Source organism: Bombus bifarius, unplaced genomic scaffold, assembly GCF_011952205.1.
Source record: "Bombus bifarius isolate JDL3187 unplaced genomic scaffold, Bbif_JDL3187 scf7180000008058, whole genome shotgun sequence".
Lineage (NCBI taxonomy): Eukaryota > Metazoa > Arthropoda > Insecta > Hymenoptera > Apidae > Bombus > Bombus bifarius.
The window spans coordinates 16,999-38,136 of NW_022884422.1; the positions used below are offsets into that span (position 1 = coordinate 16,999).

The window sequence follows — 21,138 nt, forward strand, 5'->3', positions numbered from 1 at the left end:
AGTAATACGATATAACGTTATAACATATAACGATATTTTATATAACGTAGTACGTTATAACGTTATACCATATAACGTCGTACGTTATGTCGTTATTGTATATAACATAATACGTTATAACGTTATTCCATATAACGTAATACGATATAACGTTATTCGATATAACGTAATACGTTATAACGTTATACCATATAACGCTATTTTATATAACGTAATACGCTATAACGTTATACCACATAACGTAATACGTTATAACGTTATATCATATAACGATATTTTATATAACGTAATACGTTATAACGTTATGCCATATAAAGATATTTTATATATCGTAATACGTTATAACTTTGTACCATATAAAGATATTTTATATAACGTAATACGTTATAACGTTATGCCATATAACATAATACGTTATAACGTTGTACCATATAACGTAATACGTTATAACGTTATACCATAGAACGTTAGTCTATAGAACGTAATGCGTTACTACGTTATACCATATAACATAATACGTTATAGCGTTATACCGTATAACGTAATACTATACTACGTTTTACTATATAAAGTAATGCTACATTACGTAATGCTATATAACGTTATGCTATATAACGAAATAACGTATTACGTTGTATTGTAACACTATGTTACGGAATACTATATAACGTAATACTATATAACGTAATGCTATATACCGCAATACGTTATAACGTAATACAGCATGACATAATGAAATATACCGTAATAGGTTATAACGTAGTTCTTCATAACATAATACTATATATCGCAATCTGTTCTCACGTAGTATCGGACTACGTAATACTATATATCGTAATGCGCTATTACGTAGTACCATATATCGTAATTCTATATGCCGTAATACTATGTAACTTAATCCTGAATATCGTAATACTCTATAAAGTTATACTATATATCGTAATGCGTAAGAACGTGATAGTATATAACGAAATACTATATAACGTAATTGTGTATACTGCAATACGTTAGACGGTAATGCTATATAACGTATTGCTATATACCGTAATTCGTTAAATCGTAATTCTATATCTCGTACGAGTATGTAGCGAAATACTATATACCGTAATAAGTTAGACGGTAATACTATATATTGTAATACTATATACCGTAATACGTTATAACGTTATACTACAACGTATTCTATAATGTACAACGTAATACCAAATACCGTAATACTTTATAACGTATTACTATATACTGTAGTACGTTATATCGTAATAATGCATAACGCAGTACTATATAACGTAAAACGCTATAATGTAATACTATAGAACTTAAAACGTTATGACGTGTTACTATATAACGTAAATCGTTATAACGTAATACTATATAATGTTATACTACATAACGTAATATAATATAACATAATCTAAAATATTATACTGCTAATAAAATACTTACTGAAACAGTTTCATTGCAAACTATGAAAAATTTGTTGCGCGTGCATATTATTATGTGTCAATTGCGATTTATAGTGGGCCTTTCTTACAGTTACACCAGGACAAGCTTTTACTTCCTACCTTACATGTTTATAAATTATAATACTTCTTTATCTCTCTAGCACTCTACTTCAAAATAATCACTTTACATAATATTATTTCACTTAAATCTTCCTGTTTTATCAGCTGCGTTATATCTTGCTATTTTTTCCTTTTTTTTTTTTGCTGTTGAACATGTAACCGTGTTTTTGATGCAAATACCACTTCAATATTAATCAACATTAATATTAATAGAAATAAATTTTTCTATCCTTTAATCTATCTTTAAGTCATACCTTCCTTTCTCCTCGAATATATACAATTTAAATATTGGTGCTGCTTCTTTATTTCTGCAAATCGTCCAATTCTCAATATAGTTCTTTCTATTAAAGTTAAACAAATATATTTTCTAATCTATAAATTTTAAATTATCTACTTACACATTAATTTATACATAGAAAAAGGTTAAAAATATAACCTTTTACAATCAAGACACTTCGTATTTTGTACTTTTAATTATTTATAATTACTTAATATAATATTTAAAATTGCACAAATGCTTACGGCAAAAATTCAATGCCGAAGAAAACCGTCGATCATAGATTAATTTAATGCGATTGATTATCAGCATAGTAACCCGTGGCGCTTCGTATCGGCGCCGCGGCGGTACCTTGAGTCGTGCGCGTTGGAGTGGGGAAGCTTGTGGAAAGTCCAATGGAGTAGGGGAAGCGAGGAGCCCGGCGAGCTGCCGGGAAGGAGTACCACCGCGTGTCTGCCATCTCTGTCTTTAGTTTAGTTCGAGTTCGGCGCGCAGCCGGTTCGTGTCTGTGTGTTCTGCGTGCGATTTCCGCCTGATCGACGCTGTCTCATCTCCGCGACTCGCGTCGATACGTCGTCGACCTCCACAGTGTTTCCTCATCTTCCTTTAATCCAGAACGCGGTCACCGGGTCGAATTCCCAAAATGTTCGTATATATAACGTTCATATAAATTCGTAGCGTCGCTAACCATTTTCACGAGTTTCTGCAGTTTCTATGATTCAGTGTGATCTTTAGTCGAAAACATCGTTGTTTCGTGTAGGTGAATCTGCGTAAAATTCCATGGTGTACGTCGATCTATGGTGGTGACGTACAGCAATCGATAGTATGTAGATTGCTTGTTGCGACGCTTCCAAAGAAACGGTGATTCATTGGACGCACGTAAGAAACACGTAAGCGGTTTGTTTTGCTAGTATTGTTTTCGCGCGAACGATTCGTTGTGTTTACCTATCCAAGCTTCTTCGATATTCATTCTCCGAATAGTGACATTTCACAAACGTAAATACGTATTGCTCTCTAAATTACTCTGAAATATCGATTGGTAGAGATACATATGTTCACGAAGCAACGATCGATTATGTACGTGTTCGAGCTGCGACATTCAGACTAGTAGCACACAGTTTTCCTTTAAAACACATCTTACTTGCGTTGATGCGTTTTTGGTTATGACAGTTTTCGTTATAAGTACGCGAAATAAAAACGTGTTCGATATTATCTCGTTATTATATTGTTGTTGTTAGTTCGAAATATCGAGATAATTAACTTTAAAAGTGAGCTCTTTGTAGCGGTTATTAAGCTAATAATACTATACTATTAGGTTGTCCGAAATGTTTTTTTCCTTTCATAAGGTGACAATAGATGAACAACAATTTCTCTTTTATATTATTTTATTGATTTAGGTATGATCCATTTCGTTCTATTTCAATTATTATGTTCGTGCATAATTCAATAAACTAATATAAAACAGAAAACATTGTGCGTCTATTATATTTAGTTATAAAACGAAAGAAACATTTCGGACAATCTAATATTTAACATGAATGTCATAATTCGATATAGAGCCGATTTAACACTTTTTAAAAAGATTTTTCTGTTGATTTAATAGTTCAAATTCTAGAGACTATTAACTAAATTAGAAGAATACGAAGAAAACGAAATTTTTCATTGTTAAATGGTTGAATATTCAATGGTATTCCATTTATGGTCGATTTGTAGAATTTACTCTGTTAACGAACCGATGCGACGATATATGTACGTAGTTCTATAATTAGTGTTTTGCAGTGAATAAACGTGTGATACAATTAAATTTGAGGCTTTATAGTGGGGATAGTGTTATTATATATAGTGCATAGTTTTCTTGTCGTTCCTCCAACATTACGTAGATTATACTCGAAGCTGTCTCGATTTTTCGACCGTGGTAATGGTGGTAGACGTGATGAAAATAAAAAACTTGAATAAGATTTCGAGAGCAGGTACAGATTTTTCTGGAAATTCGAAGTTAATTATTGGCTTCATTACTGCGACGAACGATTAATCAAAAATACCTAGGTAGCGCTGACATCATTGGCGACTAATTAATCAGTGGCATACGTATCTTCTGTACAGCAGACATCCCTCGTAAGACGTTCGTAGAGATGTCTACCGTAACGAAGATTCTCGTTGTTTGACAGCCATATTGTCAATATGTTTTCCTCGCCAAAGAATAGAAAGTAATAATTAATCGATTTCGATATCTATATTTCTCGCGTTTATTGTGTAATTGCTAAAGATCACACATGATAAATGTATAAATTGTTGCCTTGTTGACCAAAAAAGAATAATTTCTTGTTCTTTGAAAGATCATATCAGTGAGACATCTCTTTTCTGAAATGTCATTTTATCTTGAATTTATAATTTTTCGGTTGAGTAACTATAATCGAGTATTTCAAGCATATCGTGTTGATAGTGGTTTATTGATAAGGCAATGAATAATGTTATCGATACAATCTATTCATTTTTAATATTTTTCTTTAACTTCTTTTTCAAAATTAACACATCATCACTATTAATATATTTTTTTTTGTATCTTGCATTGAAATACAATTGCAGGACGTTCACCCATATTGACGTGCAAAGACCTTATTATGCATGAACGGATCACAGGGACTGTAGAAGTTCTTTGCTAGTCGAGCTTGAAAGTTTTCTTATCGTCAGTTACTCGAGAAAAAAGTTACACAAACGTCGATAAGGAAGCATTAATAAGTCGCGTTATCCAAAGAACATGTTATTTGGTTTTATACAGGCAAAAAATAGTTGAGATAGATTCTATGACTGTAGTTGATTCAAATTAAGCGACTAATTGTCGATAGGATTTTTGGTAGCAGCGCTACGATTGGTAGTTTGTTTCGATCGTCTCGCGAATCGCGTAACTTCCCGCGCGAATCAGTAGACCAATTAGGGAGTTTGTTTGACTCTTTTTGCAGCGGATTCGTGAGAATCAATTGATCAAGTGTCGAGCTGTTCGCGATAAACCGATAACGGTGCGAAATAAGAAATTACATAGTGAACGATCATGGTGTGACTCGGGTGACTAGATTGATCTTTCGGAAAGATCGACGAGATTGACCGGTGGTTGTGTAGTGATTGGTTTTGGTTGTGGTGGTTGATACGCTCTTGGGAGTCGGAAGCCCGTTGGCACTTGGGCCTCGTTTACATCGGTTTACTCATGCTGGGAGTTTTGAAGCGGCGCTGGAAGCCATCAAAAAGGTGAGTGCTCTTTTACATTTTTCTTTCTTTTTCACTGCTACATCGTACATGTATCCTAAAAGTGTTACGACTTGTAATAATTCAGTTGTATTAAAATGAAGAGATTCACTTGAATGTTCTACAGCTTGTTTTACAAAAAAAAAAAAAAAATACATTGAAACGGTGAAAGGGGGGTTTCAAAGGCTAAGAATGAAAAATTACAAAAATAATATTTGACAATTGTTCCATAGAATGTATACATTTTATCAACGTTATGTGTTTAGTAACTTATCCTTTTTGTAAGTGCTGAATAATTTGTTGCTTTTTCTCAAGAACTTGTCCGAAATGTCACTTTTGAAATAACATGTACAATGTGGTACTTGACTTCAAAACAAGAGATATTAACTAAAAAGAAACGTCTCAACGAGTAACAATTTTATTTAACGATTAATTTCCTAATTTATAAAAAATGTGCTAGGAGAAATATCGATAAATTGCTTTGTTTGGAAACGATACGAGAAATTGGCGTCGTTCGGTAATCGATAATTGCGAGGTATCGTTCGGTGCATTGAACTTGCCGCGTAAAGTTAGAGCAACGTAACGTGACACTTTAATTACGAAAGTGAGGTCGTTGTACGATAATTGCGCTTCAAATTTCATCCGAAAACTAGTCATACCTAACGTTACTCTTATCAATGATTAACAAATATATCCGTGGTATCGGCGTTTTCTTTTTGTTAGTTATCAGTATCGATTCTTATATTTCGTTTCAATCGATCTACATAACCTCTATATCAAAAGTGATGTAAATAATATTGCGAATATATTCAACTACGATATACCTATCTAATAGTTTATTTGAGTATACATAGCTATTTCAGTACACACGCACTCGAAAGATATCCAAAGTCGACTTTCGAACACAAAACCACGTACAGTGGCTCATAAAACTGTTCGAATATGTATCTATTTATAGAAACCTTTTATGAATGTACTGTGCGTGTTACATAAAACATATTGAAATTTCATTAATATGTAATAAGCTGTTATATTGATAATAAATAATCATCATATTTCTTAATAAATCTCGATATTGAGTGGGTACATTTGCAATGTTTATTACAATATATGCTATGACACCTACTGAAATATATGTATGTTTGCAATAAATATCTTGTAACTTCTATATACACTTTCAGATTGGCTTGAAACTTTACCAACATAATCATGACAATCGTCTCTCATTACAGTACTACGATGAAATGTTTTCTATACAATATACATAGAATAGGTTTTATATACCATAATATATAGGATGAGAATTATTTATGGTAGGTAAGTGTCCAAATATATTAGTGAGCCACATTACACGTATATGTGTACACGTACATACGTGTACCATAAAACACGGGTAAATTTGTGCCAATATTTACGGCACGAAGAAATTTGTTAGTGCGTTATTTATAACTGTGCTACCTATAACTAACCACAGTAGAACAATGGAACAATAGAATAATGCGGTCGGTAACGAGAGGCAGCGTTGTAAGAACCAGAATCCCTCTAACCATTCGGTTTACCGAAAAGGCAGAAAAATAATCGGGACATGGAGTCGAGATCAAAGACAAATTCCAACGTTTCGTTATTTATCGTGGAATTTTTCTTACACTGTGGATCTCCTTGTGTGTATCCTGTTCATGGAACGTCCTAAGGAGGTTGTCTTTGTGACTCGGTGTGCTCGTCAGTTTCGTTCGTAGAAGCAAATATACCTGTTTTTTTTTTCGTATCATATTCGTCGGACGAACGCGCCACATGTATATAGGTTTTATAAGAGCGAAAAGCTTTGAAAAGAACAGACGCTTATCGGAGCAACGACTTCAACAAACGATTGGTATTAATTTCGAGTGAAAAATTCATTCGAATGGAATCGGAATGGCGAACTGACGTTATCCTCTCCTGTTATATTTTTCCGTTATGTAGAAAATTTTCTTTTTTATTTTTCTCGCCTGTTTCGATACCGAAACAACGGGAGCCGTGTATGTAGCTTTCCCTCTGCGTTTTTTCTGGATTGAAAAAATTTTGGAATTTTTATGTTTCGTGCTTAGGCTAATTGGCATTGAATTTGAAATTGGAGAGAAAGTTTGTAAAACGAAGGCAATATAGATAATAATTGGGCGGATTTCTGTGCACACGCAAACGTTAGACTAATTGGAGAAAGCAATATAAAGTTTGTAGTAAAATAATCGATTCGTTGGTATTTATCGTGCCAAGTAATTAAACTTCTCACGTTTGGCTCGAAGTTCAGCAATATATTTATGATGCGGCACGCGAACTTCTTGATGCATCTTCCTTCAGGCTATCTGAAAGTTTTGTAGGTCGATCCTTCTTTATTCCTGTAGTGGCTGACTAAAATTAATTTATCAATATCTGTGTAAGTAGTGATAATGTATGCACCATCAAACAAGTGAACCACGTATATACCTAGAATATTCAAACTTAATTTATATTCCATATTTGAGTACAAATCATGTCCCATATCGTAAAATAAATATCTATCTCTGTTAAATTTCTGTTAAATCATGAGATTACACAATTTTAAAAATTACCTTTTGTAAAATTAATAATGGGTTTAATTCATCTCCCACGCCGGTTTGTACTCGCTTTATGTGTTCGTTTGTTCCATCGATTAAAATATACCTGGTGGGCACGTCGAGTTCCACGAGATCTTTCAACAAGCAGAGCACAAACGACGAACTACATCTATTATTATCGGAACTGAACTGTAATCCAGATAAACATCGGTGTGCATACTTGCACAATAAATTAAAATAATACAGGCAACAGGGTTGCGGGATCAATGTAACATAATTGCAACGGCGTAAATAATACCGCGATCCCTAGTGTACGGCGATTCACACGACGAAGGTTTAACTCCCTGCATAATTTTGCATGCCGATGTTTACCTGGACTAATTTAAACGAATTATCATAACACCTGCTGCGTTCTGGTCTCTCTGCATTAATTTTCATTAGACTACTTGTGGTCGATTAGGTTTGAAACGAAATGATTGTTATCAAACGATGATTCTTAAAAAATTATTTTTGCTTATTATAACGCAAGAACTGTAAAAAAAAGTGGGAAGAAAAGCAGGGCGTAAAAGCAGGGCGTTGTTTAAAAATACAAGCTAAATATGAAATGTGTATTTTTTAAGTTTTACCGTATGGATATTGTACTTAGGTAATTAGGTTATCTCAAGTGTTTCGTATAATTCAACTTTTTTATAATGACAGCTTTTAACCTTTGTTACGTAGAATCGAAGAAGATCATTGGAGCAGCGATCTTCCACTCGTTTTTCTATTATTACAAAATTCTTTTAAGTTGAGGAGAATAGTGTTTCTTAAAAGTCTTTCAAAAGACTTTTGAAGTTCGTAATAGACGAACGAAATTGAAATCATCTCAGGATTAAAATTCAATACACTGTGCTTAACTATGCCACATTATTTAGGTTTTGTTTCTGGCTAATTCGTAGATTGCGTTTGTATTTTTCATCATCCTCTCAAATATTTCGAAAATATCGATTGTTTTTTGTGTATCTTAACAATTATCGCATGCCTTAAAAATTATTAGCGTAACGAGCACGGTGAATTCTTCACGTATCTTCTCGAGGATTATTCAAACGGCTTTTCCACTTGTTTCCTCTTAGAAACGAATCGTCGACATACATAGGTGCTCGTATTTATTTGCTCTCGAACGTGTTGCTCGAAACTCCGTTCTGTTAAAATAGATCTCAAGTGTTTTAAGTACGACCTGCGATAAAATGTTGCACCGACCTTACACGCTTCTAAATGTCGGCTATGATTCGTAATCTGATGATTCGTACGAGCAAAATCTATTATTTAAAATCATCATTTACGCGTAATCAGAGATTGCTTCGTGTATATCGAACATTTGATACATTTCACACCTTTTATGCCAATGTATATTCAGTTTATTTTGCACGAAATGTGTTGAGGAATATTTCTGTGTGAAGAATAGATATAGATATAAATATGTTGCAACTATCAAGTTATCAAAAATCAAGGCATCAAAATAACTTACGTAAGTATCGTCAAAAAAAGAGAGATGTAAAACATTCGTCAAATACTACATTATTTTATTTTATTAGTTTCGATAACAGAGGTCTCCTTATCTTTTCAATCTCGTCCTCGCACGTTACATTATCTGCTATATATGTATTTTCTTTTAGTTATTATTCAACGGTGAATATTTAAAGAAATTTATGTTCTTGTGAAAACAATTAAAGGGATGAAACTTAACTTTGTACTTTCAAATTTCTCATAAATACGTAAGAATCTATAGCTTAATTATTATTTTCCTTCTTTCTCCTGTACGTTATTGTCATTCCGTTCTGCTACGTGAAACTATCGTTCTTATAAATTTCGATTTACCCTTGCTCATTCTCATCACGCATTTCCTCGACGAAATGAACTCATTAGCCGAATCATCTGTTATCTAGAATTTTCTATATTCTATAAACTTCTCTAATCACGATATTCAAAATTCGAGAAAACAAATTGATTTCAATTAGATCGGTTTCAGTCGTCAGAAACATAAATTCGATATAATTTATTTTTTACAGAAATGGAATGATAGTGGTAAAAAAATAAAGATAAAATAAATCAATTATTATACCCGAAAGATTTGCAATCTAAATGACGAGTTAACTCGTCTTGCTCGTTTAATAGATCCATATCGGATACCTATATCTCTTCTAATCCGCAACTTATCGAAAACGACCGATCTCTCGTCAGTCTTATCGGCTCGATTCATTCAATATAAATTTGTCGGGCGAGTAATTTCGTAACGGTACTTCTGATCAAGCTTCTATTCGGTCAAAATGTTAACTGGTGCGCGGAATTCCCGAGCGAAAAAATGCGCGCGATGCGGTCGAAATGCAAACGTAGCTGAAAACTAGTTCGTCAAGGAATTTACCCACAGGAAATGCGCCGAGTGTATCATGCGATACAGTTATAGGGAATTTAGGGGAGAAGAGAGGGAATGAACCGAAAAGGACAGTGGGTGGTACGGGAGAGGATTGTGGTTATTCTAAAAACAATGCAATTTCGCGCGCTTGGATTATCTCATGCAAAATACGTTCCTTTTGCTTGTTCGCGTGAACATAAATGGACAATCTGGACTTTCCTTTTATAAATTTCCGCGTCGATCGTTCGAGCGTTTCCATTCGAAACGCTGCACCAGGATATTTAATTAATTCATCCTGCTTTTCCCCGATATTTTATAATTTATGGAGCTTTTTCTCGTGTCGTGTGTGTAACAGAGTTTAATGGCTTTGGTCCACTGAATGGAAGTTGGAATTAATCGAGATCCCTTGAAGTTTTCGCAAGTAGCTTTGAATAATGTCACATTACATATGTATGTCGATAATCACATAGTCGTAATATAAATTTAGATATATACATATAAACGAAGAGAATACTGTTCGTTGAAGAAGATAAATATTCGCGTGATTTTTTGCTGATCAACGCGACAGACACACGCGTGGTGGATTTATATTTTGCAGGAAGACGCGTATCGTCATTGCTATTGTTCACATTTGCACTTTAATAAAGTTTGTAAAAAGGTTGATTAGAAGGTTGAAAGAGGAAATTATTCTCTGATAAAAAATATCTCTCTGTCTATCTTGTTTCGTTTAAAAACTATTTGCAAGTCAAGGGACAGCCTAATAAATAAAGATAAGAAAGTAATAAATAAAGACAGCAATAATTCCTATTTCAATCCGATAGAAGTATTCCAAATTAGGGACACAATTCTTATCTGTATAAAATTCATCTGAACGCGTCATGTCGTTGTTATGTGCATAACTGTGTAGAAACAGGAAATGCTAGGAATAAAAGAGACAGGATCATGCCCGACGTCAAATAAGCTGCAATTAGACGGTAGAGGTGGCCTTTTGGAAAGAGTATAATGGACGAACGCATCGTTACTCGATAAAAATCAGCTAGCTTTTTTCCCTGCTCTCTTGACGCCGGTGTATCCATCTCGCAAAAGTGCATGAAACGGGGAGCTACGTGAAACCGTTGAATAGGATTTGCTGGAGGCTGTAATCTCATTCACAATTATATCTGTCGCGCGAGAGAAGCGTGCAATTCGATCAAGCGAAATCCTCTCTCGTTTCCGGATATTCCGGCCTTCATGCGCAAGGAACGAAAGAAAGGGGGGATGAAAGGAGACGAGAGGAGCAGAGAAGTCTAAAGAGACCGCGCACGGCATGAAAAAGAGAATAAGCTGCCACGCTACGAAAAATAAGAAAGGATCGTAATCGGGTTCCGTTGCACTCAAATTTCGTCAGCTTCTTGCAAATAAAGTAAGATAGCTCGAGAATGGATGGATCATGGGCATCGGATGAAACGACGTGATATTTCGAAAAGAAATATCCAGGAGAAAGCCGTTAATTATTAGTTAAATCAATCTTTGGTACAATAATAGGGAAGAAATTATCTTGAATTTTAATTGGAAGAGACATAAAAAACGAACGAGCGTACTTTTAATCGATTGAAAGATGTATAGATATGTAAAAGGATCGCAGTAATTCATGCATTAGAAAAGCAGTGATTTTGGTTGGAATTTCATTGTGTCGGCACATAACGATGGACAGATGAAATTCCAGCGGTAAATCCAGCCTCTCGGGCTGCTTTTGCGGCGCCAATTAGAAGTGGAAACGAGCAAGAAATCGTACTGAACGGAGTAGAGCTGCTAAATTCCGACCGAGTTTCTGGCCTGTCGAAAGTTTTTACTCGTGGAAATACGATGCGCTCTTCCTCCGCACGGTTACTCGACGATTTCGTTGCGTTCCTCGTATTTTCGAGGAAAGCGTCGTGGCTTCAGATTTTTTGAAAGCAAACCGAAACCTCTAGATCGCCTCGATAACGATTCTCATCAAAGAGAACGCTTTACCGTTGGGTATTTGGGTCACACGAGACTCTGAGTCGTCGCGATAACTCCTTTTTCTTCTTTTCTCACCTCTTTAGTATGTTCCAATAGTCGAGACATTGGTTTTTAAGCGACGATTTATTGGCGTCGAACTTTTAATCGTGACTTACGCAACTTGTATGTATAAAGTATACAATTGCTTACGAAAATATTTGAATACTCCCCATAGAAATCTTTTATATATGTCGGGTTAACATTAGAATTAGGGTTAGGGGCGTAAAGCGAATCTTCGTTTGGATTACACGTCGTCGTTATGCAATAGAGAAGACATTGGCTAGTGCAAATGGTGTCCTCTTATCTCCGACATATATATACAGTGGCTACAAAAAGTATTGCCACACACCCTTATTAATTAATAAATCGTTTTTTTGTCAGATTCTACATTTCTTTTTCATAGCGCCAAATTTTCCTAACGATATGAGTGCGTTGCTAACTCATACGAAATTTAATATGCTTGGATCTAGTTGGTCAAGTAAATTCAGAAATCATCAAAATCGAGTAAATCTAGTTGATGAATGTAAATGCTATAATAATGTATAAATTTTTGTAACCGTTATATCGTACGTGTTAGATAGAATATTTTGAAATTTCATTAGCACAGTAACGAGACGCGACTGTCGTGATTATGTTGGTCGAATTTGAAACCAATCTGAAAATTTATATAAACGTTACGAGCTATTTACTGCAAACATATATATGGTACAAATTTGGTATGTAGTAGATATTCTACGAGTATTCGAACACTTCTGTGAGCTGATGTGAGTTGAAAAGAAACAAAAGAACGTTCTGAAATAACATACTTTTAAATGTGTCTTTTATATGTGGTAGAAATGCGAAATATTCAAGTCGTAGTCGTAGAACTTTGTTGCCTATCCAGCGGAATTTGTTCGGTTAGCAACAACCAAACACAATTCTGCGAACTCGCGTCGAACAGAAATTATGCAGAGAGTCGATCTAACTTTAGAGTCGACCTTACCTATACTTGATCGATCCTTCTTTTCGAAGAAACTGGTTGCGTACCTACGCTTTAACCTACGACGTACGTCTTTGTCTAAAAATAAAGTAATTTAAAGATTCGTAAAAGGTGTAAAACCAGAGAACTGAGACACAAAGAGCTTAAAAGAGAAACGTGATAAATGCTAAAACTTTGTTGGAATAATTTCGAATGAAAATCTGAATCGGATAAAAACAAGTAAAATATAAAAATTACATTACGATACAAATGTCATGATTGAAGGAATAAAGAAAAAAAGATTTTATTTTGTAATACCCAAAGATGAGATTTTTCTCATCAGGTTCCAAACGAGATAATAATTCTTAAAAATGTAATAGTAATCTCTGCGGCTTAATTCGTTTTCTGTAAGTGTCCTAATACTTAAATGCGTAAAGCTTTTCGGTGACCGTGAAATTATGAGAAACGTTTGTCGCATTTGTCGATACTTTCTTTGAAACATCATCATTGATAGTAATCGGTCGTAAACCGGGGAACGAGATGCGATACCGACGTGTTTTACGTTCGCATCGCTTGAAAAGTTTGGATATTCTCGACTTTTCTGAGTACCATCCTCGGTTCTTCCTCCGGTTACCCGCTTTAGAATCATAGTCGAAGCTTGATCAGCGGCTAGACGTGTTTATACAGTGCTTGATATTCGGGCTAGTGATCGAACTCGTGTTTGGAGTTGGCTTTTACTTGCTTTCGAACGTGTTTTGTCAAACGAAGTTGTAAAACGCTTTAATCCTACAAACAACTTTTTAAAAACAGGCAATGTTTATTTCATTATCGCTGGACTACGTTTCTACTTTGTATCTTTAATTGTAATTTTATATTTTTACGAATATATCTTCCTTGTTGGGAATTTGTTTCGCTTATCGATTAGTATGACTAGTATTCCATTTTTGTTATCCTATGTAATTTTGCATATTATGTGTATTCTATGTATCTTTGCACTTTGAAATATTACATTGACTTACTGTAAATAAAATTACAGAATAACATAGACATCTGCATCATTAAGAATTAACGAACGATTTATTTTCCTCGTTCAAAAGTTTAACTCACAAGAAATATTTCTCGTTTCCTTTTCTTCTTTTAATTTATTTCACAAATCTGAAGAGCGTCAGTGTGAATCGTGGTTTTACATTCTTCTTTCGCGGAGCTTTTCGAGTACACGCAAGCTTTGCGAACCTGAATCGCGGGGACCCTGGTTGGGTTGCGCGTGTGCATCGACTAAAAGGAGTAAAAATAGCAAAAGCTAAGCAGCGGTTGCAGCGATTTCGTGTTCCTCTGGCGGAACCCGAAATTCCGACGCAGCTAGGTGCTAGGCGCGCAATAAACTCACCAGAGTGCCGACGACTCGGCTTGGAGCTGCGAACATTCGACCACGTCACGAGAATAGCTTTTTCATGTGAAACTAGAATCGCATAGCGTTTGCACGAAAAATACGGCTTATTGGAAAAATGATCGAAAGAGTTTTATTTTAAGAATTTTATACATCCATTGAAGCGTTAAATATATATGTTTCTTCCAGAATATCCATTACAGAAAGTACTTGCATTGTATTTGTATTGTATTTTTATTATATTGTGTTTGTTTATTGCGCCGAGCCTTATTCCTATTACAATCTTTTTGTGCATGTGCCCGCCCTTTACATTTCGTTTCTGTCTTAGCTTATTGCGTAAAGCTAAATCTTTATTGAAGAACGTTGATAGAAAACACTGTAAGTGCCAAGAAATAAATTTCCCAGGAGGGAAACTTATGCATTAACGTGGCATTAACGTATGCATAAACGAAGCGATGTTGTGACAGTATCGTTTAGCATTATTAATAACTATTTACAAAGGGAAATTGCACTTAAATTCTGTGCTACAGCGTTCTCATTGATATACAGAACATTTTCCAATAAAAAATAAAGATTCTCCAATTTTACTTACATTTTACGAAGTTCCTATATTTGTTTTTCGGTCGTCGTTGTTACTGTTATCTCTGACCATTTCTTATTTCTCAGTGTAATTGGTCTGATTTTTGTATATATTATACAGTTGTTTATTATGTGTTTTCTGTTTTATATTTCTCCGGTGTCACACAGTTGATATATTAGATTCTCTTCTATTTTATATTTCATGCCTTGTCATGTTATAATTAAAGCGCTGTAATCGATTCTGACATCGTCAGTGTTAGTATTGACTCCAACGATCTTTTTTTAAAAGTAACTTATCATTCACAATCCTTTGCCACTTCTTCCATCATGATCTCCTCTATTTCTCTATAAAACAGAAACTGCCTCGTGGTTCATATAGAATCCATTAAGTCTGGATATAAATCGTGAAAAAGCGAAGGAAAACCATAAAATCTCATTGCAACTATATTTCTCTCGCAATTACCAGAACCTCGTCAAACGCAATGTTCTCAGCAGAAATATCGGTCACTGTGTCTCACGATCGGTGTACCAACACGAAACTCGCACTTTAAGCCGATAATCCATTCAGAGTGCATCGATGTATCGTCATATAAATCGTGAAAAAGTAGAACATAACCGTAGAAACTCGTTACGAAAAACCTCGTCGAACACGATATTCTTTACAGCAGGAAGATCGATTAAAGTGTCTCGTGACTAGTCTACCAGCCTCAAAGTCACGTTTGAAACCCGTGACCCGTTTTCACGGTCGGTTTGATAAGGACGAAGAGTTTTGCGACCTCGAGCACATCGAAGCGTTAGCCATCGAGTTTCTACCATCCGTACGAGCGTTTGAAAGAGGGAGGCTGATGGAGTTTTGGCGTCTCAAAGTTCCATTATCGTTCTGGCATCCACGATGACGCAGGCATAACAAACAAATTCCGCCGGTAGAAGCGCTTTTTCATTTGGCAAGGAGCCGGTCTCTCGCTCTTCTCTGGCGGATAAATTTAATTGCTAGAGGCTCGTGGACATCATGGAAGAATGACCCTACGACCGGCTCACCTTGACGGTAATCATGCCTTGAATTATTCAAGTTCTTCCGTTGATAAGCGACCGTGGGTAATATATTGCTTCTAATTAGCGTTTGTCCATAGGAAAAAAAGCCATGTTGGAAAGAGAGAGAGAAAGAGAGAAATAAAGAGATTCGTATCGTTAGATTAATTACCTCGGTAGAAAGATCGTTAGACTTCGGGACACGTTCAGTTTTTCTTTATCTATTCTGTCTGTTTCCCCTCTCTTTCTCTCCGTATTTAACATATGTGTAATATATGTATAATACACTACCGTTCATAAACATCCAAATGCTATGATCGATTTATGGTAACGGTATTCGAATTTCACTAAACTGTGCAACTTAACGATGAATAAATATGCAATTCGAATAATACTTTTTATCTTCGTACAAAGATAGCGGATTAAATATCTATACGCTTGAAACAATAAATGTAAATTATTGTTAAAAGACTACCGTATATAGGTCGATGTAAGAAGTTTTTCTACCTTTGGAAGAACCTTCCTGATTTGATTGATGACTCAAGGATTGTAGAATCTGAAGATGAAGCGTTTTCGTTAAGAAAATAATTCAGCAAGGATTGAAAATTATAAATACCAGCTTTATCGTTGCATATTGGTTTTTAAAAAAGTAACGTAATCGCGTCAAAATATTCTATTATACTAGACGATCGTAAAGCAGGTATTTGTAAAAGCATTTGTAAAAGCATCTGCAACTTCATAAATAAAATATATTCTCTTGAACGATATTGTACGTTATACGTGTGTGATTAACGATAGCAGTCGATCGATTTGGAGGAGGCTGCGATTGCTTCGATCGATATCCCGATCGTACGGATAGATTCGAATGGTATTGTACTGGAACAATAGAATTGAAATGATTTTCCTTTAAATTGCCTGCGATTTTATCCTATTTTATACTTGAAATAATGGTATAATGGTGTGTTTTCTGCAATTCGAGCAGGTTAATAACATTGGACTATAATGCACGGTGAAAATACGAACACGAAATAGCTTCGTCCACGAAATTCCAGCACCTGTGCCAAATAGTTGGAGGTCCCTCTGAATTCCGTTTATACAGAATTCTGACCTCTTGGATTTTGCAAGCGCTGAGAAAGCTATTTTCATAGCCGGTTGCTTGAAAGAAATAATCTTCTTTAGAAAGTTATTGAAGGGATAGGATAAGATTCATCGTCGGTAGAAATTTAATTTACCGGACTAGCGATGCAGTATAGTAAATGGTATGTCAAACATCGTAATGAGAAGGGATAGCGTCCTTTAGGTTAATCAATGTCCGCTGGTTTTACGTTAAACTGAGAACACGAGACACATCTGATATTTAAGTTTAAAATATTTTCTTTACTTCAGTTATTTGTATCCAGAGAATTCTTTAATAATATCGATCAACAGTTTCAATATTCTTTCTCAAAGTTTTTTTGGAAGATATATCGCGGGAAGGGAAGGATATAAATATCCGCATTCAAAATTTAATTTATTTATATACGTTAGCTAACCGTCTCCTTTTCTTTATCTTCAATTCGTGAACAAAAAATCGAATAACACTTTTCAAGGAGTCAAGTCGCATTACGTAATATCAAATGCAAAAAGGTTTTTTTTTTATTAATTCTTTAACAGTATACACTTAGAGAGACTCAGAAAGATGATCAAATGTAACGTTATAAATTTTACGCTTTAAATATTATCACACGCATTGTGAACAATTTCTGTGAACAATTGAAAATATGTATTTTTATATGTCATAGAAACGCAGGAAATCTTGAGGGCCAGAGAATAATTATTTTTTAAATCGTCCATTTCTGCATTCCTCGTGATTTTATCACGCCATCAAAGAGCAAAGGATCTTTTGAAACTGATATACATTCGATTTCGTCCATTTATCAAAACGTATCATCCTGTAGCTATTATCGTTACAAACTCTCGAAACAGATGTCCGCTTATTACGATGCAACGTGTATATACATAACGTGGTGTCCACTCGACACACCTACTCGCCGAAAATTTACGCGTGGCGTTCGATTCGCGAGATGAGCCGCGCAGATTTCAAGGAATCGCGGATTTAGAGGCGCGCGTTAGAGTCGTGGTTGGCGCGTTCTTTAATGGCTTGCTTCCAACGCTCGTATATCCCGAGTCTATGCGTTTATAGCGGTTTAACGACGTCTGGTCGTTTGTTGAACGACGATGCACGGCTACCAGCGCCGCATAATGTTCACGGTGAATTCTTCGAGACACGTTGGATTCACGCTCTACGCGAGACTTCTAAATTCTGGTGTTGTTACTGCTGTATGAGGATTTCAATCGTTGTGACCATTGGCTTTTAAACAGTTTATTTGCATAAGTCTTTTTCTGTATCGTTTCTTATTTTTACGTTTAGTATCTGGATTAGCGAACTTAGTCTCATAAAGAACGAAAGCACGTTCGTCTTAACTGAAGAAATTGGACATTTCACACGTTACGACATAATACCATCTGTTCTTGCGGTATCATTGCGGTCTGAGAATGACCAGTTGTAGGATTTTATCAAATCATAAGATGCATTTCATTTTCCAGACGTATGAGAATGAAGTATCTTGGATTTTTAACGAATAAACGTAAAATTTAAATATCCGTATCGACGAATTTTCAGGCTGGCTTCGAACATTCGAATATAAACTACTATACAGAATTGTTCAAGCGACATCAAGAATCGGTAGGTATTTTTTGTATAATTTAAATTTAATTATGAGATTTATATGTATATTTAGTACCTACTCCAACTATAACGTACAAGCACGCGTGATTAGTTGATTCTACGCAAAATTCGTAATTAAGAACCTCGTAATTACACAGTTCTAAAATTACACTCCATCACATTGGCCAGATTATAAAATCAAATATCTATAATCATAATAGATATTGAGGCGTAGTTTTTATTCCGAATTGCATGCAGATCTAACCAAAATAGGGGAGCATCGGAGTTATATAGTCCTGATACTATTGTTTTGTGCGGACTACGGACGCGGATGAACTTATCCTCTTGCTCTTTTCACCTTTTCTCGGCTGACTTGAATCGTAGGTATCCTCTCCCATCGCGGGTCGAATCTCAAAGGTCAGTGTGTTCGGTTGCCAGTGTGTTCCGTGTTTAGTCGATAGAGGTAGCCTCGCGATCACGAACAGGGTCGCATGCAAAATTCTGCATAAGGGTTGCACGTTCTCACACAAAACTGCCGGATATCTTGAGTTTCTTCGAGCCTCGTCGTCTCGGGTTCTTCTCTTTTCCCCGTAGAAAAACGCGCTCTGGTTTCCAACTTCCGTTTCTACTCGATTACCTGCCAGAGTTTCGTGCGAGTTCTAGCCTTAGAACGATGGTTCAGCAACATTTCTAGGATGTGGAATGTTCGCGTTCCGATGCTAGAAATTCTACTTGCGCTTCCGCGGTTCGGTCTTGTATGTTTACTCCAGGGAGTTGTAGCGTTTTGTCTATCTAGTACGGTGTCCAAAGAATGTAAGCAAAAAGGTAATTCTTAGGTAACTTGAAAAAAAAAACAGCGAAAAATAAGTTCTTTGAAATCATTGGGGAATTGCATAGTGCATTCATCGTTTGCTTAGTTTGATGTAACGTTTTCTTTGATATCATCTGTTTCTCTAGTTGTATGCTCTTTGCTTGTACAAACGTTATACAGTGGATACAAAGGTATTTGGACGTACTTTGTTTCACTATTTCCAATGAAGCTTTTTTTGATAATATTCTGTACATTTTATTTTCATAGTATTTATTTTTATAGTCACATAAGAATATTGGTAAATGGTACGAAATTTAATAACTCGAACCTAATTAAACTAGTATGCAAATGTTATAATAAATATAACAATACGCAAATATTTTTGTGTACAACTGATAGAATTATTATATTATATTACATTGCTGTGTCAAACCGTTTAAAGTAATGATACTCTAATTATCCCGAACGGTGTATATTCATTGATTAATACGAAATATGAAATTTAAAAAGTTGAACAAATATTTTATAATAATTCCTTTTGATTAATTTTGCACAAAACATGCACGCAGAAAATAACCCTCCTCTACACATTTCTTTGCGGTACAGTCACATCATTTCGTTGAAATCATTCACTGATATTTTTATGAATGAACCCAACACTGATTACGACATTCCCCGGATGAATGGTAGGAATTTAAGAATGAGCTGGCAGTATCCTTTCCTTTTTCGTTCGTTCGACTGAGAGAAAGAGAGAGAGAGAGAGAGAGAGAGAGAGAGTGAGCGCGGGAGGGAGAGAGAGAGAGGGAGGGAGAGAGAGAGAGAGAAAGAGAGGGCCAGGAACGTTGTTGGCTTGCTTTTAAATACGTCACTGAAATATGACGTGAAAACAGCCAGATTCTGCTTTAATCGTATACAAGTGGGCACCGGTGACTTCCTTGTTCGTAGATTGATTATCATGGGACTATGGAACATCGTTTTCGCACAGGCAACCGCAGCATTGTTGGTGGGTGGTTACGTTGAACGACAATTCCAAACGATGTAACTCATGAATACGCCTTTAAAAGGTAACGGTACCTGTCCTGCGTACATCCGTTTTGTAGAATCGGATTCTCCCGCGTGTAGGAGACTACTTGCATTGTACGTAACTCTACCGACGAAGCAAGGGAATTTTCAGTGGTCTCAGTGGAGTTAGATATTTAAACTTTTATATTTCCAAGATTATTCCCTCTAAGTTTTACGGTATCGATCCAATATGGCATTCGTCCAATGCTTCAATTTGGTAATATTTGATGACTACAGGAGAAGCAAGGAATAAGTAAGATTTTTTTATTTTTAGCGGAGGACAGATTAAAAAGTTGAGTCACGTTGTTATTCGTCGTACCAAAACTGTTTTTTTATTTGGTTTTGGTACTAAATGCGTATTATTGCACCTTCTTCATAAAATTCTTCATAGAATTCTTGAGAATATTAAAAGTATTGGAGATATGAAAATGTTGTTTGCCTTAAAATGATTGTAAATTTCACATCAAATTCTAGTATTACATTTTTATCGTTGTACTTCGTTGCTAAACTTCATAGAATTCTACTGCAACAGTACGTAGGTA

At 35.3% G+C, this 21,138-nt stretch overlaps 1 protein-coding gene across 8 annotated transcripts in view; it reads left to right on the forward strand.

Moving 5' to 3' along the window:
- Positions 1-2,293: 2,293 nt before the first annotated feature.
- Positions 2,294-21,138, forward strand: part of LOC117208264 — a 392,468-nt gene continuing 373,623 nt past the window's right edge. For 5 of the 8 annotated variants that reach the window (XR_004487654.1, XM_033449295.1, XM_033449298.1 and 2 more), the window contains exons 1-2: positions 2,294-2,484; positions 4,800-5,082. Coding sequence is in view for 7 of the 8 variants with exons in the window: in XM_033449295.1 (XP_033305186.1) it covers positions 5,042-5,082 (41 nt within the window). In the remaining variant the exon portion in view is untranslated. Of the gene's footprint in view, positions 2,485-2,525; positions 2,730-3,542; positions 3,810-4,799; positions 5,083-21,138 lie in introns of those variants that run through there. The other 3 variants (XM_033449299.1, XM_033449297.1, XM_033449296.1) reach the window with 3 other exon arrangements.